The 26,885-nt window shown below is 59.1% G+C and overlaps 2 protein-coding genes across 8 annotated transcripts; one reads left to right on the top strand and one right to left on the bottom strand.

Moving 5' to 3' along the window:
- Nucleotides 1-338: 338 nt before the first annotated feature.
- On the top strand, nucleotides 339-11,866 carry PTPRN (protein tyrosine phosphatase receptor type N). Of its 2 annotated transcripts, none has more exons than XM_041473551.1 (23): nucleotides 339-456; nucleotides 2,100-2,150; nucleotides 2,342-2,455; nucleotides 2,670-2,775; nucleotides 2,895-3,093; nucleotides 3,252-3,576; nucleotides 3,782-3,898; nucleotides 4,027-4,061; nucleotides 4,182-4,465; nucleotides 4,933-5,019; nucleotides 5,126-5,205; nucleotides 5,424-5,488; nucleotides 7,764-7,976; nucleotides 8,106-8,315; nucleotides 8,408-8,555; nucleotides 8,721-8,794; nucleotides 9,091-9,168; nucleotides 9,303-9,422; nucleotides 9,535-9,701; nucleotides 10,786-10,839; nucleotides 10,956-11,020; nucleotides 11,109-11,182; nucleotides 11,283-11,866. In XM_041473551.1, the coding sequence occupies exons 1-23, from the start codon at nucleotides 360-362 to the stop codon at nucleotides 11,352-11,354; spliced, it is 2,835 nt and encodes a 944-aa protein (XP_041329485.1). In that variant the 5' UTR covers nucleotides 339-359; the 3' UTR covers nucleotides 11,355-11,866. The 2 variants fall into 2 exon arrangements, with proteins under 2 accessions (XP_041329485.1, XP_041329483.1); XM_041473549.1 differs by having other exon boundaries at nucleotides 4,027-4,106.
- On the bottom strand, nucleotides 11,811-17,715 carry DNAJB2 (DnaJ heat shock protein family (Hsp40) member B2). 6 transcript variants are annotated; one of them, XM_041473583.1, is made up of 10 exons: nucleotides 17,365-17,715; nucleotides 16,423-16,511; nucleotides 15,220-15,329; nucleotides 14,764-14,817; nucleotides 14,501-14,617; nucleotides 14,240-14,329; nucleotides 14,011-14,116; nucleotides 13,806-13,876; nucleotides 13,369-13,590; nucleotides 11,811-11,990 (listed from the first exon to the last, which is right to left on the bottom strand). In XM_041473583.1, exons 2-10 carry the CDS (start codon nucleotides 16,485-16,487, stop codon nucleotides 11,950-11,952), a joined length of 876 nt encoding a protein of 291 aa, XP_041329517.1. In that variant the 5' UTR covers nucleotides 16,488-16,511; nucleotides 17,365-17,715; the 3' UTR covers nucleotides 11,811-11,949. The 6 variants fall into 6 exon arrangements, with proteins under 6 accessions (XP_041329517.1, XP_041329516.1, XP_041329518.1 ...); XM_041473582.1 differs by having other exon boundaries at nucleotides 14,501-14,620; nucleotides 17,365-17,579; XM_041473584.1 differs by lacking the exon at nucleotides 11,811-11,990 and adding an exon at nucleotides 12,049-12,438 and having other exon boundaries at nucleotides 14,501-14,620; nucleotides 17,365-17,511.
- Nucleotides 17,716-26,885: the final 9,170 nt, after the last annotated feature.

Here is a 26,885-nt window from a genome sequence, read left to right as displayed (position 1 = left end):
GCACGAGGGTGCGGCTCCGCGCTCGCCGCTCATTGGGCAGCTCTCAGGGGCGTGTCCCACGCGGGAGCCAGTGCGGCCGCAGGGCTGGGAAGGGGCGTGCGCTGATTGGTGGGGGCGCTGCTGGCGCTGTGGCACACCCCCGGGGGGGCGTGACTCGCCCCCGGGGACGCTGCGATTGGCGCGGTTCTGGGCCGCCTCTCCCCGGAGCGAGGCGTGATTGGCCCCGCTGGACAGCGCGGGGCGTGAGCGCGGCGCTGAGGGCAGCCGCGCGGCTTTCTGATTGGCCGCGGCGCGGAGGGGCGCGGCGCCGCGGCAGCGCGGGTGCGCCATTGGCGCCATGGTGCGGCCGTGAGCGGAGCATGGGGCGGCGGCTCCTCCGGGCGCTCCTCTGCCTCCTCCTCCTGGCCGGCCGCGGGCAGCTGGGTGACGGTGTCGCCGCCGCCACCGCCGCACACGGTGAGACCGCGACCCCGGGCAGGGCGGCTTTGCCCCGGGCTGGCGAGGGCCGGAAGGAGATTCCCGGGGAGTGGCGGGGCACGGGACTCCGCGGCCGGTGCGGTCGCCACCGCTATAGGGTGCTGTCATGGCGTGCAGCGGCGAGTCCGGCCCCCGGCGGATAGCGGGACAGGGCGGCCTGGGACCGGCACCGCGGGTGCGCCGTTGGCACCGGTGGCGCCCCTCTCCCGGGGCTCCCGGGCCGGTGGGTGTGCTAAACCCAGGGCACCCCGCCGGCTGTAGAGGTGTCGCCCCGCCGGGCCCGAGAGCCAGCAGCTACGGGACGGGAGCAGAACGGTGATGCCTTTCATGCCCGGGGCAAAGCCGGTGCCTGGGGCTGCCGCAGGGATGGGGAGCCCGGGCCAGCGGCCCTAAGCGTGGCTTTCTCCGAGACCATGCCGCCCTTTAGCCGCCCTCCGCCTGTAAGAGCGGCTCGCCCGGGCCGGTGCGCCCGCTCTTCTCCAGATCGGTCCGTGTGGTCCGTGCTTGGGGCTCTCGGGGACCCGAGTGTCGCTTTCGATAGCGGGGCTGCAGCCCACGGCACGGCCCCGGCTCCGCTGACTCACTACCGGGCGCCCGGGGCTGCTGCGCCCCTCGTCCTCCAGCGGCCCGGGAGTGCCGGGATGGATCCGGCTGCACCGCGGGGTCCCGCTGCCCCCGGGAGCAAGCAGGGAATGGTGCCGGGACGGCTGCGGCCGAGCACCGTCCTGGCCGGGGGAGCCTCCCCGCGCTGGGGCCACCGCCCCTCCCGGCGGAGCGCGGCGTCTCGGCGGGAGAGCGCTGCGCCGCTCCAGCACCGCGGACAGCGCCGGCCCTGCCGCCCCGGCCCGGCCCCCGCTGCCGCCGTCCCTGGGGTCTGCCCTGGCACTGGGGTCCTGTGCCCCGCACCTGCGGGGCCTCCGCCCCGGGGGACGCTGACCCGAGGGTGCCGGGGTTTCGAGGACGCTCATCCCCACTAGCCCCCTTCCCCCGCGGCGGGCTTGACGGGCCCCTCCCTCCCCTCCCCCCGGTTGTTTTCTCGTTCCTTCCTTGCCATCCGGGGCTGAGTCATCGCCTGCTGCCGTCTCGCTGCTGACGGTCTTGGACCGAAACGGGGGGGGAGAGGAAGGGGGAAGCCGCCCCCTGCCCGAGTGCTGCCCGCCGAAGGGGTTGGAGAGGTACACACCCCACACCCCCAATACCACTACATCCATGCTTTGGGGTCCGCCTCGCAGGGAGAGTGGATTCCGGTATCACTGGGTTGCATCTCTTCCTCGTAGTACCACATGTAGGAGGGCAGCAGATGTGGTTTTGCAGGTCTCTGCTGCCTCAGTCTTACCTTCCTAACTGCCAGCACCCTTACAACTCCAGGCCTTCCCCCACTCTCCAGAGCCAAGGGCATATTTTCTACACAGCCCCCATCTTGTCTCTGAGGGGCAGAAAAGACTGGCACCGAGCCTCTGCCATGGGCTACAAAGCCGTGTCCCCTCCCACCATTACCACATTGCATTCCTGTGCCGCTTTTCTGGAGCGTAGGGATCCCCCAAGCAGCTGGTGATGAGCAGATTCCATTGGAGTCCCCCTTGAATGCTGTGCTGACTGGCCTGTCTGTCTGTCTGTCCCAGGCTGCCTGTTTGACCGAAGGCTGTGCTCCCCCCAGGAGGTGTGTGTGCAGGGTAAGTGGCTGGCAGGGGTGCAGGGATCCCCTCTCCCTTCCCAAGTGTGTGTGAAGGGTACAGGGATGCCTTGCAGGGGAAGCTGGGGTGCAGTGCGTGGAGGGATGGCAGGAGAAAGGAGGGGCTGTGCCTGGAGATCCTCACATCGGGCTGTTTGTTCATCCAGTCCCGCTCTCTTCCTTCTCTTGCAGATGGGCTGTTTGGGCAATGCCAGGTGGGCTCCGTGCAGGACAGGCCCTACTTTCAGGTCACATCTCCTGTGCTCCAGCGATTGCAGGATGTCTTGCGGCATCTCATGGCCCAAGGTGAGCGGGGGAGCATGGGGGAAGTCGCTGTGACCCTGCAGGGAGGGGATGTCAGGTAGAATTGCCTAGTGGCTCTAGAGCTGTCTGCGGTCCTGCTGGCCCAGGGTGGGCTGAGGAGGAGTGGGACACAGGGTCAGAATATCAGGACAGCATGCCATGCTCACACCACGGCTCCCAAGCTGCCTCCATGTCTCACAGCCTCCTCCCATGGCAGGGCTCTCGTGGCAGGACGGCATCACCCAGTATGTGATCTCTCAGGAGATGGAGCGCATCCCCCGCCTCCGCCTGCCATCCTCGCTGGAGCCGGTGGCCAGGGACAGGTAGGACAGCGCCAGCAGAGCTCACTGGAGCAGCGAGGGCTTTGTCCCCCAAATGGGGTTTAGGGCAGGGACCTCCCCCTTTACCCAGGTGAGTTACCCCAGCGCTGTTTGCCTTCGAGGTTCCTGCCTCTCCGCAGCGAGCCCCGGCGAGCCCCGCTAGCCCCAGACGCTGGCCTGCCAGCAGCTCAGCATCTGGAGCAGCCCCCACCACTGCTGCTTTCCCCTCTGGTGCAGCGGTACCTGGAGCACGTCCTGCTGCCCTCCCCACCCCAGCTGGGCTACGAGGAGGCTCTGCTCAATCCCTACTCCTACCACAAGGTAAGCTGGGGGGTGAGCGCCTTCTCCTGGGCAGAAAAGTAGATATTGGCAGGGAGCTGCTGCACTCCCAGCACTTTTCTGCTGGTGCTGGGGTACCCCCTGCCTCCACCATGGGGTGACAGGGGACCTGTGGGGTTTGACATGTGTTTTGGTTGCAGTTCGGCTATCAGGATGGTGCGCACCAGCATCCCAGCGGCTCAGCCAGGCAGAGCTCTGAGACCTCCTCACTGCTGGGCCGGGTCCCTGCCCAGACCCTTTTTGGGGCTGGCCCTGTGCCCTCCTATGGCGGGCAGCCAGGAGTGGATGGGGGGCATCTTTTCCAGGACTTGGGCATGCTTTCCCTGCCCAGAGAGAAAGCTGGCCGCCCGGACCCCGCCAGCACCAGGCTTCAGCACAGCCTGCGGCTCCCCAGTGACTACAGAAACATAGAGGAGAGGGAGCAGCAAGCACCCCTGGCTGCCCAGCCACCCTCTGCACAGACGGGTACCTTGTTCTCCAGCCAGGCACCAACCCCTTGTCCCTATCCTGTGCCCACAGCCACGAGTTCCTCGTGGCTCACACTTTCCCTTCTCTTTGGGTTTATGCCCATGGGATAACCACAACCCCACCTGCTCCATCTGCTTCATCCCTGGCCCCTGGTCTCCCTGCAGATGCAGAGCATCCAACCTGATGCTACATCCTCTTGCAGATGCTGCCCTGAAGAGACTGGCTTCCCTCCTGGCCAGCTATGGCCTGGGGCTGCCAGAACTGAGTCCCCAGCAGATAAGCAGCCTATCCACTCTCCTCCAGCTGCTCCAGAGCTCTGGTGAGCTGGGTGCAGGGATGGGACATGCAGGGACTGGCAACAGCAGATGCTAGCATGTCCTGTTTCAGGGTAGGGAGTGTTGCCTTTTGGGGTGGGTGCTGCAGGACCTCTGTCTCTCTCCTTTTCAGGTGTTGCTGGCCCTGAAGTGCCCACAGCGAAACGGGTGGGTTTGCAGCAGGGTGATGCTGGAGGAGGTGTCATGGCACAGGTGGGATGAGGGGGAGGAGACATTTCCCCAAGGCTCTCCTCAGAGATTCCAGCTTCTCCCTTTTCCTCCCTTCAGGTGATGGAGGGGGACATGCAGCATGGAGAGGAACCAATGCCCCCTTCTTCCACAGTGCCACCCCCCAAAATCCCAGCCAGCAGCTCCCCAGGGGATGGAATGAAGGGCAGGACAGCATCCTCACCAGCTCCCCGGGCTGAGCCACAGCAGGGACACAGTGGGGATGCACTCAACCTCGGGAAGAACATTGTGGTGAAGAAGAGCTACACAGAGATGAAAGGAAGTGGGGCACAACAGGGCATGCGGCCACTAGACGAGTATGGCTACATCGTCACAGACCAGAAGTGAGAGCTGGGGGTCATGCAAGGGGGTCTGCATGTGTGAAGGGTCTGTATCTCCCCACCAACAGCTGTCACAGCTTCACATGCTTGACTGAACCTGTTGGGTCTCTGGTAGGGTCGGGTTTCTATGGGGTCAACTCCCACTGATCCATTCCCTGCCCACAGCCCCTGTTCCACCCCAAGGCCTTCCTTTCTCAGCCCACACCAAGGCCAGAGCTCACTGTTGCAGCATGGAAGGCTGGGATTGTGTGTGCAGGAATGTCTCTGTGCACACTCGTGTTCAAGGGGGGTCGGCTCACCCCCAGCACCACACATGGCCACACTCTTACCTCCTGCCCAACCTGACACCTGCTCTTGCTGTGTGCTTGGGACTCCCTGAGCCTGCCTGTCCCTGCTCCCTGACTGTGGGGAGCACAGGGCTGTCCCCTTGCCTTTGCCACCCCCTCCTCACCCTGACACTGTCCCCACAGGCCCCTGGGGCTGGCTGCTGGCGTGCAGCTGCTGGAGCTCCTAGCCAAGCACCTCCACCTCTCCACCGCCAGCTTCATCAACATCAGGTGAGGGAACTGGTGCCATAGGGACAGGAGGGACTGGGCTGTGGCGAGGGTGCCTAGGGGGTCTGCATTTCCAGGTCTCTCACTGTGTCCCCCCTGTCCCCGGCAGCGTTGTGGGTCCTGCACTTACCTTCCGCATCCGGCAGAACCCCCAGAACTTTTCACTGGCAGATGTGGCCAGCCAGACCGGTGAGTTGGGCAGAGTCCCCCTGATCTTGTTCCTCTCTTCGCCTCCCGGTTGTGGGGTGCAGGGACCAGGTGAGAGGGCTCCTACTGTACATCCCTCTGCCTTTGGCTGAAGTGGGAGCTGAAGTGGGCAGCTGTCAGAGCTATCCCTTGGCTCTGTTTCTGGGGGAGCTCTTGTGTGGAGGGGAGCAATGCCTCTGACCATCTCTCCTTGTCCACAGAGCAAGTGAAGGGAGAGCTGGAGCACGAGCTGGGCCTGAAGATTGTGCAAACAGGAGTGGGAGAGGTAGGAGTGAGCAAGGATTCCATCCCTTGGGGCTGGGGTGGCCAGGGATAGGGGAGTGGGGATGCTGCCACTGGGTACAAGCCAGGAGCCCCCAGCCCTGGAGTACAAGGGCCTATGTGAGTGAGCTGTCCACAGGTCTGTGGGGCAGCTGGAGACTAGAGGAGACTGTACAGTATTTGGGATGCTGTGCTGGAGATAGACTCCAGTCCTGTGTTGGAGGACTCCTGTTGGAGACTGCTCCAGTCCTGTCTGTCCATCATCCCCCTCCACTGCCTGGCAGCACAATCCTGCTCAGGGCTCTTGGCTCTTTTAAAAGCAAAAGCTCCACAGTGTTTGAAGGTGGTTTGAGAGGGATTCCCAGAGGCTTTTCTTCCCCCCAAGACCAGGGGGCTGCAGGCTGTATCTCTCCATCCTTGCCTCCCTCCAGCCTGCACACCCATCTCAGCTGTGGCCAGGGCACCCGTGCGCTGGGATGTTCCCAGAGCATCCCACAAACCATAGCTAGGCAGCCAAATTGCCATCATATCCCCAGAGAATGGCAAAGAAGCTGGAGGCAGGGATGGAACAGGAACCATATGTTTGGAGAGGGGTTGCCCCTCCCCATGCTCCTCTGGGGAGCCACAGGAACAGTCTCCTGGGGAAGAGAACAGAGGCTGGAGATAGGGACCAAGCCTGGCTCCCGTGTTTGCAGCCTGAGGAGGAAAAATGGTGTAGCACATCCCTAGCCCAGTGTCCCCATTTCTCACTTCTTATCATGTGGCTGTAGTTGTGAGCAGGGAGGAAGGAAGGAAGGAAGGGGGAACTTTGGAGGAGGCCATGAAGTAGGGGTGGCCTGGCCACTGAGGCAACCTGTGTCTACCAGTAATATGCAGAGCGTGTCTGTGGCAATGCCTTTTGATGAGGTAGGTGGCAGGAACTGGGATAGATGTCAGAGATGACAAAGATGAAGCTCAGAGGAAGCTTTGCAAGCCCCCTGCTGCACTGACCTTCCCAGTTCCAGCCAGCTTGTGCTTTTCCTTCATTCCCTCCTGGCTCTGGACTTGGTGGGACTGGTGCAAGGTTTGAGGAAGAGGGATGTAGGGAGCAGGGAGACAGCACGGCCTGGGCAGGCCTTGGGAGAGAAATCCCTTCTGTCCCCCCTGGCTCTGCTGACACCTTCAGCGGCTGCAGGGCTGCTCCTGCTTGGGTGCCCCGGGGAGCTGGGAGGTGCTGGGCCTGCTGGGTGCCCTGGCTGCAGGACAGGCTGGACCCTGGTGGCAGTCGGGTGCTGGGGAGAAGGTGGCAGCAGGGACACCCAGGCTGGGGACATCCCCAGGCGATGACGATGATGATGATGTAGTTGATGATGGTGCAGTGTTCCCTCGGTAACCTCATCAGGCTCATAGCCAATGGGAGGCTGTGGCAATGAGGTAATGCAGGGCTCTGGCAGCTCATTGGGCACAGGATGTTTGAATTGATGATGCCCCAGTATCCCTGTGCTGCCCTAGCTGGACCTAGGCAGTCAAGGCATTGACAGGAAGGTCTTGTCCAGCAAGGCCTGAGCAACATCCTGTGCCAGCATGGGACTGGCATGGATTGGAGTGTCTCCCACAATCACAGGGAAGGAGCCCTAGAGACACTACCTGCAAGGTGGCAGGGGCTGCTCTGTGTCCTAACTGAGGAGGGTGACAGGGAGGACTTGTCCCCTAGCTACTACAGCTGGGATGGTACCAGCAGTGCTGGCATATTGCCCACCCTGCCTCCCTCAGTGTTCTGCTGTGGAGCAGGGGCTGCAGGGGAGAGCCAGCCTCAGCTGGGAAAGTCCCCTGGGAGTGGCACACCGGGTGCTGCAGTTGCCTACCCTACACCATTAACCCCTTGGGCTGAATTCAGCCCTTGTTGATCTCCAGCTGGGCAGAGGGAGGTCATGGAAGCAGAGTTCTAAGGGGCTACTGCCTGCCTTGTAGAAGGGCAGTCCAGGCTGGGTTTGCCTCAGGCAGCAGCCCTGAGAGCTGGAAGCAGGAAGTCACTGCTACCTGGGCTTGGCCAAGCTCCTCCAGCTCCAGGGACACCATTGTAGCAGTTCCCCATGTGACAGATAGGAGGGTGCACTCTGCCTCACGCCAGTGATACCAGCTCTGTCCCAGCTGAGGGTGCTGGGAAAATCAGCACCCTCAGGAAGGGGAAGGAAGAGCCCTTGCTCTGTTTTAACCCCCAGCAACCCCAAATGTACAGCAGAATAGAGTCTCTGCCCCCAGCCCCATGCTAACTAACCCTTGCTTGGCTTGGTCCCCAGAGAAATGAGGCTGCTGCCTACTCACGCCCATCCCGCTTTGGGGATGGCTTCCACTCGGTGCTGCTGACCTTCATCGCCCTGGCCTGCGTGGCGGTCATTGCCATCGCGGTGTCTGCGGCCCTCTGCCTCCGGCGCCACGCCAAGCAGCGGGAGAAGGAGCGCCTGGCTGCCCTGGGGCCAGAGGGTGCTGCTGACACCACCTTCGAGTACCAGGTAGGGCCCTGCGGGATGTGGGACCCCGCAGGACGCGTCGCTGCCGCGTGTCAGCATCGCTCGGGGTGCACGGAGCTGCCCTATGGCGGCGCGGTGGCCAAGGGACGGGGCTGTGCTGGCCTTCCCCAGGAGCTGTGCCGCCAGCACATGGCCGCCAAGTCTCTCTTTGGCCGCACTGACGCACCGGCGGCACCAGCGGAGACTTCGAGGGTCAGCAGTGTCTCGTCCCAGTTCAGCGACGCCCCGCAGCCCAGCCCCAGCTCCCACAGCAGCACTCCCTCCTGGTGCGAGGAGCCCGTCCAGTCCAACATGGACATCTCCACCGGACACATGATCCTGGTGAGCCAGCCTGGAGGGAGGGCTGCCAGCCCCCTCCCCAGCCCTGCACCTGGCCCTCTGCTGCTGGGCTGACTCCTGCCCCTCTGCCCCAGGCCTATATGGAGGACCACCTCCGCAACCGGGACCGGCTGGCCAAGGAGTGGCAGGCGCTCTGTGCCTACCAAGCTGAGCCCAGCATCTGCTCCATTGCCCAGAGTGAAGCCAACCTGAAGAAGAACCGCAACCCTGACTATGTGCCCTGTGAGCATCCCAGCCACCCTGCCCCAGGGATCAGCCTCAGGGACCAGCTGTCCTGCTAGAGCAGGATGCGGGGCATGGGAATGCTCAGGGCCATGACTGGTTGCAGCATTAGTGTGCCTGCAGCTCCTCTAGCCACTCACCAAGTCTCCTGGCCTGTTCCCCCAGATGATCACGTGCGGATCAAGCTGAAAGCAGAGAGCAACCCATCCCGCAGTGACTTCATCAATGCCAGTCCAATCGTGAGTGATCACTGGGGGCTCCTGCCCTGCCACCCTGCTCCTTGATGTGCCCAGCCCAGGTGAGGTTTTCACTCTGGGATGGAGCTGGACTGAAGTTACATCCCTCAGGGCTACAGATGTGAGCTTTGTGCTGCCCCATTCCTCAAGCAATTGTTAAATCCCATTTTCATCCTGGCTGGGGCACCTGAATCTCCCTTCCCAACCTTCCTATCACCCCTGGAATATCCCCCTACTCCTTCAAGTGTCACCAACCCTGGCCGAAGAGCGTGAAGTCTGATACCCCTTTCCTGCTCCAGATTGAGCATGACCCACGGATGCCAGCGTACATTGCCACGCAGGGGCCGCTGTCCCACACTATTGCTGACTTCTGGCAGGTGAGTGTCACACAGCTGTGCCAGCGCATTGGGGTCCCTTTGTGTGCTGCCCACATTAATGGGTCACAGGGGCTTTACTGTCCTCCCACCTGGGCTGTCCCCCAGCAGTGAAACTCCCCTTGCCTTGCCTGCAGATGGTGTGGGAACATGGCTGCACTGTCATTGTCATGCTGAGCCCCCTGGCCGAGGACAGTGTCAAGCAGTGTGACCGCTACTGGCCAGATGAAGGCTCCTCTCTTTACCACATTTATGAGGCAAGTGTGGCAGGTGGCCTGGGGCATGGAGCATCCTCCAGCCCCTGTCCCGCTGAGCATCAGTGCAGCACTTGCCTGGCACTGGTGCCCACGGTCTGCCTCACTTGGGCAGGTGAACCTGGTGTCAGAGCACATCTGGTGCGAGGATTTCCTGGTGCGCAGCTTCTACCTGAAAAACGTGCAGTCGCAGGAGACCCGCACCCTGACGCAGTTCCACTTCCTCAGCTGGCCTGCCGAGGGCATCCCCACCACCACCCGGCCCCTCCTCGACTTCCGCAGGTGAGCGCCCACCTGGCACCGTGCCAGCCCTTGGGGAGCCAGCGGTGATCCCAAATGCAGGCTGCTGATGGGCGAGGTGAGGACATTGCTGCCACGGTGATGAGGGTCAGGGCCATGGCATCGACCAGGTGCAGGGACTAGGAGCTGCCGTGGATGGGAGAGAGCAGAAAATACAGGTTTTGGCCAACTTGGGATGAGGCTCAAGAGAGTTTGGTGGGCAAGAAACCTCTGGCTGACATTGCCAGGGCTCTCCAGCCTTCACAGTGAGGGTGGGAAAAGTGCTCTTCTCCTGAGCTGGCATGCAGGGCAGCATTGACTGGCACCTTCACCAGCCATAGGTACAAGAAGGAATCCCCAGAGCCAGCTTTAAACTGGCTGTGACCCATTGCTCCCAATGCCCTATAGCCAGTGGTGGATCCCCAGCTAGCCCAGGGCAAGAGTGGCAGGACTGAGGACTGCTCCCAGGAGACTTGCCTGCCCAGGTCTTTAGGTCCCTGGAGGTGGTGAGCTCTTGCCAGGCACAGGCTGCTCACTGTCCCTGGGTTGTGTGGGGCAAGGGACCCAGCCTAGGGCAGCAGGGGGGTCTCTGAGCATGTCGCCCTCCTCTCAGTCCCGCTCACGCTCTCTCTCTCTCTGTCTGTCTGTTTCTGTCTCTCTCTCGCAGCTGCCGGCGTCATTTTTGTGATTTGCAGCTAGTAATCTGGCTCCAGTTGCATAGTCACAAAAGTGATCGTTGGCAGCCGTGCCTGCTGCATGGAGCATGCCAGGAGCCCCACCGGCGCCTGGCCCCCAGCTTCACGCCCCACCGGACCAGAGCCGCTCCCTGGGGGTCCTGCCACTGCTCCCCTCCCCAGGCTGGGCACCTGAGGAATTGAACTCCTTTCCCTGCCCTGGCCACTTTCCACTCGTGGTCCCCATCCCATGTCCAGCACCATTGTGGAGGCAGGAGGAGCCATGAGCGGGACCCCCAGGGCCACATCATGGTGTGCTGCTGCCCTGCCCCACTGAGCACAGCAAGGGACACCTAGCACAGCCTTGACCCTGGCACAGCAGGGCACTGATCTGTTCTCTCTTATCCTTGCAGGAAGGTGAACAAGTGCTACCGGGGTCGCTCCTGCCCTATTATCGTGCACTGCAGGTACTGCAGGGGATGAGGGGCATTTGGGCTTGAGGGTGACTGAAGGCTGGGACCTGCTGCCCGGGACCAGTCCCATTGGAACCAGCTCCCCTGGACCAAGCATCTGTGTTTTGCAGTGACGGTGCAGGCAGGACTGGAACGTACATCCTTGTCGACATGGTCCTGAACCGAATGGCCAAAGGTAGGTGCAGGGAGGCACCATTTCTGCCCTGTCTGTGAGCTTGGCCTGTGAGCTCCCCTCCTAGCAGCCCTCTCTCCCTCTGCCCCAGGGGTGAAGGAGATAGACATAGCTGCTACGCTGGAGCATATCCGAGATCAGCGGCCTGGTATGGTGCAGACCAAGGTACGCCCCAAAGTGGGGATCCTCTCCCTCTACAGGAGCATACATAACCCCTGGGGCTGAGGTGGCAGGGACTCTCATGTCTCCTGCTGTGCTCCTGCAGGACCAGTTTGAGTTTGCACTGACGGCTGTGGCCGAGGAAGTGAACGCCATCCTGAAGGCACTGCCACAGTGATGGCAAGGAGCCCTCCCTCCTCCTCTTGTCTGCTCCCAGCCCTGCGCTTCGCACTCTCCTCACCAGCCTCTGGGGCTGCTCTCCCTGTAAAATGGTGTCTGTGCTTCTGGCTCTGCTTCCCCTGCCCCCAGGCGCCCCTTCCCATCTCCCCAAGGACACTGACCTCAGGCCCTCTGTGCAGGAACCCCATCACACCCACTGTCACCTCAGAGGCGACAGGGCTTGTGGCCCTTAAGCCCCGTGGAGGGGGTCACCAGGTGGTGCTGCTGGGAACTGGCAGGGGGACTCCCCAACCTGTCAGTTCTGCGTTAGCCCTCTTCCTGTACCCATGTGGGGGGCAGAAGTGGGGGCAGGGGTCCTCCACAGTCAGGGGGAGCATGGGGTGCAGGGGAGTCTGGCCCAGCTCCACTCCAGGTCCCCTTTGTGTGCTCCCTGCCTAGTCACTCAAGCAGAAGAAAAATTTCTAGAGAACTATAATTTTGTATCTTGATGTGAATAAAGTTATTGTGTCACGTTTGTGCAGCTGCAGCCAGGCCTGGCCTCCGACTGTGTGTATTGGGATGGCACAGGGGGGAAATGTGGCATCTGTCCATCTCTATCCCTGCACTCTGCAACTGCCAGACAAGTAGGGCTCACCTGCAGGCAAAGATGAGAACCCTGCATCCCCAGCCAGAAAGTCCCCACAGGCAGAAGCTACTGCAAACAGGTTTATTGACAGCTGTTAGCAGAAGGGAGGTAGAGAGGGGGGGCTACAGCGAGGAGGGGGGCAGAGCCCAGCCCTGCTGGCTGAGCCCAGCCATGCTGCCCCTCGCTGCATACAGCCAGCAGCCTAATCTACAGCAACCCCCATCACCACCCTCTCCACCACCCTGTGGTGCCCAGGGCCTCTCCCCCCAGCCCCAGGTATTGCTCAGCCACAAGCCCTGTCATGCCCCCCCTCACCGCATCCCACGGAGCCAGAGGGTGCTGGGGAAGGGGGTGGCAGGGGGTGGCCGTGCAGGGAGAAAGCGGAGTCCTGGCTGGGAGAACCTTCGTGGGCGAGTGGGCGTGCGCGGTCCCCGGGCGCAGCAGCCTCAGAACACACCTGGGGAGACAAGCGGAGGGGGGTACACAACAGCACCTGTGAAATCCTCCTCGGCCAAGGGCTGGGGAGAGGCAGGGATGGAGGGAGGAAGGTCCCAGGCAGAGGAGGAAGACAGCCAAGGCAGAACTACGGGCAATGAAGAGGGTAGGAACACTTGTGAACATCACGGAGGGTCACTGCTGCTGTGGGAAGCAAGGAGGGACAGTGCCCTGGAGGGTGTGCAAGGCATACGGAAGGGAGTGACCAGGCAGAGTCCGCAAGGAGACAGAGGAGGAGGGAGTACAGGCAGGAGCAACAGCATCCAGAGGGAAGAGACAAGACACAAGGCACCAAGCAGAGGCTATGTGCACAGCCCTCCTTGCAAGGAGGGGAGTTCAACTCAGCACTCCCTGCAGCCTGGGCAAGGACAGGCTGCAGCCAGGGAGGCACCTGCTGGAGACCCTGCCACCTGCAGGGCTGGCAGGGAGAGAGGGGCAGGCACAGCCAGAGCATGTCTGCCCACGGGCCCCCTACGCTTCCAGTAGCTAGGGCAGGGAGCTGCCTCTCTTCCTGGGACCCCATCAAGGGGGCTCCTCTTCAAGCCACTACCTCCAAGTCTGGGAGCCTCCAGCGCTGGGATGCCACTAGCCATCCGCTCACCTGAGCAAGGAGGCAGGGCAAAAGACACCCCCCTCCCTTGCTAGGGGAGGCAGGAGCTGAGTTCCAAGCAGTGAGACTCCAGCCCTGCTTTCCTCTCCCTGCCCCACGCTCAGAGAAGGGGGCAGTGCCACAGCTTCACTTTGGGGGCAGGTTCGTGCCCCTCTGCAGCAGAACTGCTGGCCCCCAGCGGCTCCTGCTCCAGCCTCCCCCGGGCACCACGGGCTCTGCGGGTGGAGGACGGGCTGCTGTGGCTGCCCCCCGCTGCCGACAGGGAGCCGGGGCTGTGCCCACCTGCTTGGTGGTGCCCTGCAGCTTCCATCTCAGAGAGGCTGTAGGCCATGGCCAGCTGCAAGTCCTCATCCTCATCCTCACTATCCGTGTAGAGGCAGACAGGTGAGGAGCTCGAGGTCTGGTGTGGGGCCGGTGCTGGCGGTGAGGGGGGCCGTGGCCTGGGGAAGGCTTGCTGCTCCCGCCGGCTCAGCTCCAGCCCCAGCGCCATGTCATCAGGAACACCTGTGGGGACAGGGGCAGGTGTCCACTCCAGTTCCCCAAAGCTGGTGTGGGGCCCTGGCACCTCCAGCCCACCCCACCAATCCTTCAGAGCAGAACAGAGCTCCAAACCAGGGCCAACCCTGGTCCAAAACAAAGTCTGGATGCAGCACCTCCCAGACACCCCAAAGGGAAAGGACACAGAGCTCAACAACTCAGTCTCTAGTGCCCCTTCTCACCATTGATGTGAATCGACTTCAGCTCCCCATCCTCCTCCACTTCCACCCATTCCCGCCCATTCTCAACAATCCTGCAGACAGACAAACAAACAGATGGACGGTCAAGGGTCATGCAGCCAGTGCCCCACAGCAGGAAGTTGCAGGGTCGGAGGCCTGCTGATGGAAGGAAGCCTGTGGGAGCAAGGTGGGCTGGCGGTGCCCTCACCTCTTGGTGGTGATGCGTCTGCCGTTAACAAAGGTGGTGGAGGTGGAAACAGAGCGGAAGCCCAGTCCTGCGTCTGCACCAGAGCTGAAGGATGAGGCGAAGAAATCTAGAGAAGGGAGCAACAAAGTTAGTGCCAGGATGGGTGGCAAGAGGGCAGGAGACAGACTCTGCACAGGGGAACATGGTGTTCTAGGACTCCCCTGCTGGGAGGAATGGCAGCATCTCCTACCTGAGGATCCTGGGAAGGGGGAAAAGAAGTGTCCTCCCCCATGGTGCCGGGGGCCAGGTCCTCGCAGCTCAGAGAAGGGCATCATGTCATCTGAAAGGCAGGGCCCCCCATCATCATTACCCCATCAGCTTGGTGAATCAGAAACAGGGCACAGATGTGGGGACCCTCTGCCAGGGCCAGCCGTGAGCTCTATCCCCAAGCTCAGTAGCTGCCCCACAGACAGAGATGCCCAACAGCCAGCCTTCCCTGCCCCACACGCACCAAAGAATTCAGCAAAGGGGTCTCGTCCGCCAAAGAACTCCCGGAAGACGTCGTGAGCGCTGCGGAAGGTGAAGGTGAATTCGGGGGCCCCGGCACTGGCTCTGGAGCCACCTGGTCCTGCTGGAGGGAAGACACTCAATGTCAAATGGAGCCCTGGATGACATCTCCCCTGGAGGGTGGGGAGCCCTGGTGGCACTGACCCACCCTGGGTCTTCAGACAAGGATGTATCCAGAGCTGCACTAACCCCCACAGCCCTACTCACCTGCTCCCATGAGTCCCTCCTTGCCATAGCGGTCGTAGATGTCACGCTTCTGCTCTGGAAGAAGAAAAGAGGCTGCCAGGTGGGGACAGGAGCACTGACACTTCTCCCTGCACTAAGGGAGGTGCAGAACAGCAGGGAGCAAGAGGAGGTGGTTGGCACAAAACACTGCCACCCCAGCACTGAACCCAAACACAAGTAAGACCACTGGGCAAGAATGCAAAAGCTTCAGGCCCACTGGGGAGAGCCCATTGTGGATGTCAACAGCTCAGCATCTCTCCCAAGGGCTGTTTTGGGAGACATGAGGAAGTAACCAAGCCCCAAAAGCTGTGTGGTAAAGCTGCAGGGACCCACTGCCTCCTGGGGACAGCCAGGGATGCAACCTGGGTGAGCCCAGAAGCAGGACATCCCAGTGTGAACACGCACACACACACACAAGACATCACTGTGGCCTCTTACTGTCCGACAGCACTTCGTACGCCTCAGCAATCTCCTTGAACCTCTGCTCAGCATACTCCTTGTTGTCTGGGTTCTTATCCGGGTGCCATTTCAGCGCAGCCTTCCTGTACCTGCACAGAGGAGCAGTGATGGGCACACAGCAGCCCTTGGGTCAGCAACCCCCACCTGAGCATGCACCTCCCAGCCTGTGGGCAGGGGCACCCCAAGCCCGCTTCACCCAGCACCCTACAGCCTCAGGCACTGAACTGGATCTCCTGGACTAGTTCTTCCGTCCAAGAGTATGTGTTTTCATAAATAAATATATAAACACACACATATATACAGATATATACATATTTATGCATACACACAGACTAAACAAACAAAACAGAAATTACTCCAGAACTGCAGCACAACCACAGCAGTGCAATGTGTGCCCACCTCAGCTGCCCTCATCAATGGCTCTGGACAATGCTCACGGGTTTGTTCTGGAGCCTTCATGGGCTCCACTGTGAGTGTGAATGTACCAGGGGTTCCTAGGGGCCCCTGGGGCCAGGACAGCACCAGCAGCCTCCTCTTCCCCACTGCAGCTAGCTAAGGTTAACCCATGCTTCTCAGCTTCTCCCACTCCCTCTTGGGAAGCCCCTCACAGGGACCTCTGCCACCTGTTGGCAAGACAGCAATCTGCTGGCATTCCCCTCAGGCAATGCCTCACCCCAGTGACAGCAGCAGCACATGGGCAGGGCACCAGGCAGGAATTGCAGAGACTCAGGAGGCTCTGTCAGCTTCCCAGCAGTACCGGGGCACAGCACCCACCTGCCCACAGGGCCCACATCCCTAATACAGGACATGCTGCTCTTCACTCTGTGACCTCCAGCCCCCTGACTTTGATGCCAGCAGAGTGCCTGTGCCCCAACCATGTGCCATCCCTGCACCTTCCAGCACAGAGAGAGGGGAGCCTCCAAACACCACCAAGACTTGCCTCCAGCCCCAGGCCGACTGCAGGAAGAAAGGAACCAAACCCCACCAAAAGATGCCTTTGTATGGCAGCAAAGCCCAACCCCGCTCTGGCATCCATACAATGGAAACAAAGGCTGAATTGTCACCTCTGGAGCTGGGCCCTGTCCCCACAGGCCCCGAAGCGAGCCTCTGCCTCGCTGGCACCAGGTGGAGGTGGCTTGGGGGACTCTGCCTTCAGGCAGAGGCACGCTGCCATACACTTACGCCTTCTTGATGTCCTCAGCGGTGGCGTTGCGGCTCACCCCCAGCGCTTCGTAGTAGTCGACCATGACGTGAGCTGTCCCACGGGGTCACTGCAGGGGGAGAAGGCAAAGTCAGGGCTCCACAGGCACAGCCTGGTAGTGCTGGGTGTGGGACAGCAAGGGCAGGCTGCTTGCCCTCTCTAGCGCCCCGGCCACCCCACTGCCTCCCGAAAGCAACTTAGTGCTACGTCGTGCCCAGCTCCCCAGCACCCTGCCCACTCCTCGGCCACCTGGGAGCACCGACAGCCCGAGTCGGGGAACCCTTTGCTGCTGACGCAGCGCCGTCCCGCCGTGTCACCCCGGCTTGCCCAGGCAGGGGGAAGGGGTCCCCGCTGCCGGGGCCGCTCCCCGCCCGCTTCCCCCGGGGCTCAGTGGCGGGGCCGGGGGCAGCGGCAGGGCGCAGCGCGCTAAGGTGCTTAGCGGCTGGAGCGGATTAAGGGCTCAGCGGGGACCGTCCCCATCGCCGGGCACGCCGGGACACTTCCATCGGCCGACCCGCTCCGGGCGGGGGACAGGAGCAGAACGCTGCCGCTGCAGCCCCCCCGCGACCCCCCGGGGTACCGTCCCGCCCCCGGTACTCGCCCCCGGCCCGTGGGTCCCAGCTGACGGGAGGGCGGTGCTGGCGCTGGCACCGGCACCACCGCGGCACTGGCACCGCCCCCCGGCCCGGCCGTAAACACGGCGCTCCCGGGGCCACCCGCTGCTGCTGGAAGTTTCCGCACCCCGCCCCGCCGCCACCGGCGGGCGGCCCTGGGCTGCGGCCAGCGGATCTGGGGCACCGGGAGGGGCGGCGGTGGCAGCACGGCGAGGGTCAGCGCGGGCCCCGCTCCCCCCGTGCGCCACGGTTCGCCTCTCCCCGGCGGCCCCTTGCGCCCCGCTCCCCCCGTCCCGCCCCGGTGCCCACCTGAGCGCCGCCGCAGAGCCCTCCCCGCCCGCCCGGGCCGCCCGCGGCCGCTGTCGCGCGTCCCCCGCGCCCGGGCCACCGCGGGCCTGAGGCGGCTCCGCTGCTGACGGGCGGCGGCCGCAGCCAACCGCGGCCCCTGACGTCACGTCCTCGCCGTTCGCCGAGTGACGTAAGGGGAGGCGCGTGAGCCGGGAGCGCGGCCGCTCCGCCGGCCGGGCCCGCTCAGCCCCGGGCTCTCCTCATGCCCGTCTCGTCCCCGCGCCTGCTCCTCTGCTCCCTGGGCCGCGCCTGGGCCCCGGACAGCGCCAGCAAGGTGCGGGTGCGGTGGCACTGGCCCGTCCCGCTGGTGCCGGCGCTGACAGCGCACCGCAGCGGGGCACGGCTGCAGCCCGGGGCAGCCCCGGCGCCGCGTGCCGCTGGCTTCCCGCCGAGTCAGCTGCCCGGCCGGTCCCGCCGGGAAGGAGGAGCCGGCCGGAGGGGACGGCTGAGGTGACTCAGCGCTTTGTCGGGGCGGGGGACGTGACGGGGAGCAGCTTGCCAGAGCCCTGCCGGGAGCCCGGGCCGCCTGGCACCGCTGTGGTGGCACCGCTGTGGTGGCACCGCTGTGGTGGCACCGCTGTGGCACCGGCAGGCGGGAGCTGCGCCACCCGAGCACCAGGGTGCCCGGACCCCCGGAGCTGCGTTGCTGACTTTTGTGGCTCATGGCCCCTGCCTGGACAGCTGCTGCAGCGGGGCTGTGCTCGCCCGTTCTCAGGGCCCTGGGCGGTCTGGCTCACCTGCACCTCTGAATGTGTCCTCGCCACGGAGATTTGTGATTCCCTCTTGCGGCCCGGATGGGAGAAGGAGGGAGCTTGATCTCTTTGCAGGGTCAGAGCTTTTTGGATGCACTGCCACACCTACACCACAGCTGGAAGCTTCCTCACCTCCCATAAATCCCTAACTGGGAAGCCTGGCAGAATGAGGAGGCCTGTCTGAGACAGGCCATTCCCAGCACTCCTCAGGGACAAGTTCCAGGACAGATATCCTCGAGAAGAGCCTTCCCCAGCCACGAGTCGTGTGCCTGGGGTGGATGAAATGCCAAGGGCATCATCTCATGTGCCAAAGGCATTTCTCTCTCCAAGGGATGGGAGACCTGTCCCCTGCCATTGGACAGCAAATTGATGATTTCCTTGAACAACGGCTTGGAGTCCTTCCTGCCCCTGGGGATATTTTTCCCTGGATGCCGCTGCAGCACTGTCCTCCTGTCCCTGTTTGCCCACGAGCAGGGAGGAGCTCCCTGCCTGTAGCCAAGGTTGGGCCCATCTGCGCAGCGCTGGCTGCAGAGCCGGCCTGGGCACTAGATGGAGCCACAGGCTGCTTCCCACGCAGCCCGTCCTGCGGCTGCGAGGGCGAGGAGGAGCCACCAGCACCTAGCCGAGTCTTGGCACCTTGCTTTCCTTTCCCTGACTTTTGCAGCTGATGCGAGGACAAGGAGGCCCCCGAGATGACAGATCTCAGCTCGCTCTGTGCACACCGCTGGGGAGGCCTCTGTGCTGGGATAGCAGAGAGCTCCACAGGCTGGCTGTGAGTGTGGAGCCGGGAGAGCACACTGCTGATGCCTTCATGGCAAGAGTTTCCCTCACACCCTGAGATCAGGATATGGACTGAGGAGGACTGACACATCCCCAATATTCTTAGGGAGGCGGTGGAGAGTTGGGCGGTAGCCCACCACAGCACTGGTAGGAGAGAAGATGTGTATCAGCCACACCTCATGCCAGACCTGCCACAGGCACTCTTCTACTCAAAGCTGGCAGCAGCCCATCACCCACTGGTGCCTCACACCTTCAGCTGCAGCACCTGCCCTCTTCACCTGCCCTTTCCTCCTAGGTCTGCCTGAAGTCCTGGTGCTCACATCAGCTTCAAATCAAGCACAGGCATCTTGAGTGTGTCTCAAGAAGACCCTTATTTCTAAACAAATTTTGGGGATCGCTCTATTGCAAGCTTGTTTTCAGCTTTCCAGGGTCTCAAAAATGCTCATGAAATACTCTTGAGGCTTTCTGAGGAAAGACGTTTTGGGTGAGCAAAGCAGGACGCCAACGGACCAAATATTTTTATCCTGGTTACCCAATCTCTCAGGAAGCCAACAGAATTGCATCATAAACCCATGATATATTATTATGCAAACCACAAATTAAGCTATTTTTTTTTTCTGCACTGCACAACATTTCAGCTTTTGATTTGCACATGAAAACACAAGCCCTTTCATAGCCTTAACAAAACTGGCAATTACATACTGAAAAATTGTATTCTTGGCAATTTTTGAGCTAAGAAGTGCTCAGCAAGTCGTGTGCCTGCTGCTCCCCTCATCACATGCAGCCAACTTCCTTCCTCTTCTCCCCATTCCCAAGGGAAGGTCCCCATTTCTTGAGTGGAGCTGCAGAAGGGAAGAAGCAGGAGCCAAAGCTACTAGGGTGGAGTGAGAGGGTTTGAGCAGAGTGAGACAGGCTCCTGGGTGCCATTTCTGTGCCACCTTCCTCTGCCTGGCTGCTTCTAGGATAGATGGCGATGCTGGCCATCTCTTGGCACGGCCACAGTGCCGGTGCAGCCCCCTGAAAAGGGATCGGTGGGAGCTCCAGGACTTGCTCACCCCTGAAAGGGCTGCATCAGGTTGGGGGCCCCCAAGTACACGGGGCTGGTGAAGAGATCGCTTGAGCAGGACCCCCATTTTTAAAATTGCATTGATTCTTTTACTCACAGTCCTGCTGTCTCATCCAAAAAGCCCTGTCCACCCTGCCTAACTTCCCTGCACAGCTAATTTCTTCACACCTTCCTGTTTTTGATGCTCTGCATGTTTGTCTTGGGGGCCAGGCTGTCAGCCACCTGCCCATCTCCTTGTCCCCTCTCTTCTCATCTCAGCTGACTGCTTTAGAATTGTACCTTCTAGAGACTGGGGACAATTGAGGGAGGCAAAGTCATGCAGCTGCTCTTAGTTTGCATGGCAGAACAGAGAAGTGAGAAACAGCAATGCCAGGGTGACTTTCGTTCAAGCAGGGCAATGACTTTGAGCCAGATTTAGCAATGTGACAGAGGCAGGCTGTGTGTCCCAGGCTCTGCCTTGCAGGGATGCTTGCGTGTGCTGACAGTGGGGATGCTGCCCCAGCCAAAACACAGGCAAAACCGAGGTGCTTGCAGATTTAAAATCAACAGAGTCAGAGGCTGGCAGAGATGGCAGAAGCCCATGACTGAACAGGTTATCCATGATGAGGCCCGGGGAGCAGCTGAGCCTCATGGCAGCAGGGTTTTGCCCACATCCTTGGCATGTGGTTGGTGACAGGTTGGGCTGGATAACCCTGTGGGGCACAGGAGCAGAACACCCCAAACTCATCCACGGGGAAGCTGGGAGCTGCACGGCCTGGATCAGATCCCAAGGGAAGGGAGATGAAAGATAATGAATAGACTGATACCACACACCCCCTCCATATGCTAGGGAAGCAGAGGGGAGCAGAAGCTCCAGCTGACACTGGACAGGATAGAATTCTATTGTGAAGCAAAACGTGATTTTGCTCATGCACACCAACATGTCCATGCCCACACTCTCCCAAGCTCCATGTTCATTTGGCTTGGCCAGGATTTTCTGCAGTGCCTGGTAGGACTGAGGTCACAGGCTGTCTGGTCCTCACCGTGTCCTCCAGCTACACGCCCAGCCAGTCTTCACCTAGGCATGGCTCAAAGGCAAACAGTGAGCCAAGCAGGGACAAATAAAAAAGGAGATGGAGCAAATGCATTTGCATGAGAAGAAAATGAGAAAGAGAAAAAAAGAATGCCAGAAAGCAGCTTTCTGTGGCTTTCCATAGCCCTTGGTGCCTAACTACCAGTGCAAGAGTGGAACCTTGGAGAGAGTGCTGTTTTGCTGTGGATGCAAAGAGAAGACTGCAGTTTGGATGCCATCTGTAACATAGCCACATGTAACACATTACCTGCTGAAATCAACATTTGCAGTTTGTCAGGCCCACACTGAGGGCATTACTGGGCCTAACTGAGGGTCTTGCTGAGCTGCTGATGGCAATTTTTAACTGAGCTGGGAAAACTGGAGTAATTCCAAAGGACTGAAGAACAGAAATCACTCCAGTCATTAAGAAAATAAACTGGTTGACCCAGAAAACTCTAGATTACTGATAATAGCAGAAAGAAATAACAGAAGAATTATTTTTATTCTATCAGCAGAGAATTAAATACTGAAAAATGTATTTACTACTCATATCCTTGTCTCAGGCAAGGAAAGTGTTGCTTTGTAAACTTGTCATCACCTTCAGCATGATTATATGTCTGGCTGATTCAGATCAACACTGCTGGTATGACATCCTCACTTGGAAGCTGGCAGGAGATAATGCTAACAGTGTTTGCATAAATCACAGCATTGCTGTGAAGAGGGGCCAACCAATCAGTTTTCCGTGTCCACAGATGAAGGAAGCTCAGAGCTGCTGCCAATGGTCTTTCCAGATCTACTCTTTGTGTTGCCCCTATATTTATTTTATTTGAATATTTGTCTTGGTGTGCCAAGCCAGCCTGTTTTGCACCAGAGGCATCAGTAGGGAAGGTGTGCTTGTTAGCCAGGAGCTGTGCTGCTGAGAGCCTTTGCAGTGGGGACCCCCAGGGCTGATTGCAAGGCCCACCGTGATAAGAAATGTTTACTAAGAAAAATTTGGGATAATGCTAAGCTTGGTAGGGTAGCAACTATTGAAGGGGACAATTAAATCTCAGAGATGGTTAAGAATTGTCTGATTAAAAGGCAACATTACAACAAAATTGCTTGAAGTAATTAATTTGAGAATTTTAGGAAGAAGCAGTCTTGTCACCTTTTACTCTGCACATCCTCTTGCCACCCTCTCACTTGATCAGCGGCAGTGTGGGATTAATTTCAAGACCCTGGATCAAACCCTGGAAGCCAGGGGTGCCTGGCAGGAATCCCTGCACTATCCCAGCAGCTCTTTGCCGATGATTCACTGTTGCAAACCAGCACGTGGGTTCCCGCGGCTGCCTCCCGGGCACCACACCCTCCTCTCAGCGAGCCTTCCCTGCCTTTTTTCCTGAGCAGACCTGTCGTCTCAATAATTGAAACCAGGATTGCTTGGCAAGTGGGTCTTCCATGTTAATCAGCGCCTAATAAAGCTGCTTAGGGTGCCCCAACATATGGAGGAGTGCTTGGTGCCCAGCCCTTGCCAGACTCTGCATCCTCCTGCCTGGGAGGTGGCAAAGCTCTCCAGAATGTGTCCGGTGCCAGGCTATTAAGTGGCAGAACAAGAGTCACGCTGTCCAGGCCACACCATCGCAGGGAAGGCACAGCAGCCCTAGTGGTGCTCAGGGTGCTTGGAGGTGGCTTGTCCTAATGAGGAGGGCCACATTAAGCATGAAAATTCAGCAGATTGGTGCTCCGAGACCTTGCAACAGGGGAATTCAGCCAAATAGCTGCTATTTCGCATGCACAGCCTTTCATCATCTGGCTTAACTCTGCTAGGAAGCTCTCAGATACAAGTTTGAGCCAGACAACCTCAAGATGTCCATTGGACTCAAGGTGTCAGCCCAGTGGCTTGCGGCCAGTGGCTCCCAGCCCCCAGGCTCTGGGAGGAGCAGGGATGACGGCCCTTGTTTCACAATATCACACTCTCTCTGCACACAAACAGCTCCTGGCAGGAGCACCCTGGGAGCCATTACCCAGAAGAGTTATTAAATGCATCTTTTATCACATTAACTGTTTCCCTCTGACATCCAACAGTGCTTGGCCAGCTGCCAGCACCTCCTTTCCACTTTTAACAACTCTACAGCAATGCCCCAGACTCCAGGCTAGTTTCTCCAGGCCCAGCTCTGCCCTTGGCTTGCCCTGGGGCCAGCAAGCTGTTTGCATTATTATACAACTCACTTCTACTGTAAAACAAAACATCTTGCAGACATCTCTCCAGCCACGGGATGCTCAACTGCTCTCCAAAAGCCAGGGCACAGCAGGGCCGTCATCAAGAAGCTTCTGTGACGGGAATTATTTCCTTTCCCAGTGGGTTCAGGACTGGTCCACCTGGGTGTGATGTATGTGCCTCAGAGGAGGGGGTGCATCTGCAGAGCTGCCCCACATGAATCTGCCATGTCCCCTCTGCTGCCCAGGGGCTCAGCTGCAGTCCCACAGGCAAGGCAGGGAGCAGGGGAAGTGGTGGCTGCTTCTTGCCCCATCACTACCAGCTCACAGTCTTTGGCATTGCGACAGAGCTGGCCACAGCTTTGTTGCTGTTCTGAGAACTTGTAAGACAGGAAGGCCTAAAGGGCTGGGCATGAAGACATCACCATGCCTACACTTCTGTCTGGTGCATGGAGAGCCCCTTCAGCCTTCTGGGGTAACCCATAACCCTCCAGGAGTTCCTACCATCACACAGCCTTGCAGAATTCATTGCACTTCTATTTCCAGGTATTCCTGCACTGCTTGTGCCATCACCAGCTCTGAGAGCTGATGGAGAAGAGGAAAAGCATCACTGGCACCTCCACAGAAGCCCATCAGCAATGCACACCGATATTCCTTGAGAACAAGGGGCCACCTCAGCACGCTCAGTGCCTCTGTCACCCGCCTGGAGGCAGATTGTTCACACCAGGCATGCTCAGACCTCTGACATGAAGTCACTGCAATTAGACAGGTGAGGTTTTATTTTGCTCCCGTGGGTGTGTAGCTGCCTTTCCCAGGACATGAAGAAAGGCAGGTGACACCGGCAGCCAGGGCAGCTGGCTCTGAGCCAGGAAGGCTGCTCACCCAGGGCCTGCTGTGCCTGAGAAAGAGCTCGCTCCAACTTGTCCGACAGCCCCTTTTAGCCTCGCAGGTTGGGGCTTGGCTTGCATGGCTGCCTGTGTCCCGGGGAGTGCCTCCCTGCTCTTGCCACTGCCCTGTGATTCAGGGCTTAGGACTGTAGCGAGATCTGGAATTAGCTTTATTGTTTCTGTACCAGGGCACACGCTCTGGGCGATGCAGCAGCCGTTGCACAATTGACTTCATTATATCTGAACCAGCAATTATGCTGCTGTTGCTCAGCTGCAGCAGAGAAAACTTCTGTCAGATCTCTACTGTGCCCTACATCCCAGCAGGTCTCTGGGAGTTAACGCCATGTGTGGATTGCTGAAGATGTTCAGTGAGGCCTTTGTTGAGTCTCTTCTTGGTCTTCTGATTCTCCCCATTCTTTCCTTGCAGCCTGTGGCATCTAGCCTTCCAGTCACCCTTCTTTCTCATCTCTGGATCAGCTCTACCTGCTCCAGATGAAGGATGAGGTACTCAGAGAGCCCTTTCTGACATAGACAAGGCGTGCATAGCTTAAGGAATGGCAGAGGGAGCATTTTCTGCCCATCTCCATGCTGTGCTAGAATTTTTCAGGGTGGTAAAGTATGTCCCAAATGCTGCCATAATAGCACTGCAGCAGCACTTGGACATATGATGCTGGGCCATCAGCAGGAGCCAGCTGTGCTTTAGGACCCTGCACAGTGCTCAGTGGGATACTGCTGAAGCAGTTAGCATCACAAGGGCCTTGCTAGAACTCACATCTGCAACATGCAGTCGAGCTCCATGCTTTCAACAGACTTATTAGTTGCACCAGCCAACCTTGTCCAGCCTGTGCCACTGCTGGAGAACAAACTGCACAGGGCACTGATGGGCTGGAGGGACGTCCTGGCTTCTCCACCTCCCCACCTGCTAAGAGGATTAAGAGCAAGGACAGAGTGAGGGGTAAGCAGGGCAAGCACGGATGCAACCTCTTTGGGAAGCTCCTGGCTGAGATTAGAGACAGACAGGAGCCCTGCTCCTGAAGCACCTCTCACCATCTGGTCTTTGCTTTAAAGTGGAGGGCACAGTGGGCTTCCTTGCCAAACCCACAGCACAGCTTATTATGTGCTCTCTTCTACCTTCCCAAGAAGGCCATGTCCCCAAACTGCCCCATGACACTGTTTGCTCTGCCTGGAGCAGGCAGGGTGGAACTGAGCTCGGAAAACTGGGAACAATAGTTTGGGTTTTCCTCAGCAAAGAGAGCAGGGAACTGGGGTGTGGATGGGAGGCACCAGGCTGGGCTCTGAACTCATCTCCTCCCCAGTTTCAGCTCTGGGTGCTTTAGGTGTGGCAGTCTTTTAACATACTTCTGAAAGACAGCTAGAGAGAGAGAGAGGCTTTGTTTGGGTAACTGCAAGCTTTGCTCAGAGGTGTTCCTGTACCAGCAGGTACCTGCCAAGAGCTGGCTGGTTTCTGACAGTGGCAAGTAGGGGCTTCCCCTGCAGAGGGCAGGGCTCTGCCCCTCAGGTATCTTCAAAGTTTTTCCCATCCTTCAGTAAAGAGATGGTTGAATTCTGACACTATGCTAGAATTTTTCTTGCTTGCTATTTGCATCTCTCTGGCTGCTGATGCAGAGTCTAACTATGTTCTGAGCATCAATGAAAATGTTTCCTGAGCAATTCTTGTAATCGTGTGACTTCTGATGCTGTCTGAAAACTTAGATGTGTGGGTAACATCTCTGTGAGAGAGGGGTCGCCTCAGGACAAATCCAGCCAGAGTGAGCTCAGCCTCCAGTGTGTGCTTTCAGGCTGCTGCTACCAGCATCTGGCAGGCTGCTGAGCAGTTAGGCACTGACAAGATGCAGCCGATTGGTGCTCCCTGGATTTAGCCAGATGTTCTTAAGCATTTCAAAAAAGCTTAGACATCTGTTTGGGCATTTCAGATCAGAGGCACATGGGGATGCACAGGTCCCAATGACTCATGGCTCTCTTGTTAGTTATTCGCACTGTGATTGTCCAACAAAACAGCATCTGAGTGGGTATTTTCACTGTGAGCACACATTTGCAGCATTGACAAATCAGGGACATTTCACTCTCCACCACCATGGTACGTAAACTGATCCATGATTTTGCACCCCTAGGTACCACCAGATCGTTATATGAATCTTCAGAATTTGGGTGAACTGTACAGCCTGAAATGCTGCTGGCTGCATAGCTCTGCTTCCAACCACGCTGCAAGGCACTCATGCTATAAATGCCCAGAATTAATTGGCACTGTGGAATTAGGAGGGTTCTAGGACACACCCAGTGAGAAGTGACTCCCTGGCATCTACTACATGTTACAATGAACACCTTGGTGAAGATTTTCACAGGGAAGATGATACCATCACTCCTTTTCACTCCAATTAACTTCTGGGGCTCAAATTTTGATGCCTCAGTGCTACCAATTACTCTCTCACTGTCATGGACTATCTGCATCAGCATGGTCTGTGTTATCTAGTGATCTCTGAGGTCACTCAAAGGACGTTTATACCACAGGGAGGCATTTCCAGAGTTATCCAGTCACCACAGAATCCTGTGCAGGTTCAGCAGCACTTCCTACCTGGGGCATCTCTGTGGAAAAAAAAAAAAAACAAAAAAACAACTCAATATTTTCCCATCGACTTGATTAAACCCACTCTGATCCTCTGGCTCAGCCATTTCTGCAGGTCTCAAAAATGTGTTGCTTAGACACCAGCACAGGCTTTGCAGCAGTATTC

The sequence above is a fragment of the Pyrgilauda ruficollis genome, unplaced genomic scaffold (genome assembly GCF_017590135.1).
Source record: "Pyrgilauda ruficollis isolate IOZ18807 unplaced genomic scaffold, ASM1759013v1 scaffold3, whole genome shotgun sequence".
NCBI lineage: Eukaryota > Metazoa > Chordata > Aves > Passeriformes > Passeridae > Pyrgilauda > Pyrgilauda ruficollis.
This window is presented reverse-complemented; position numbering and strand designations above follow the sequence as displayed.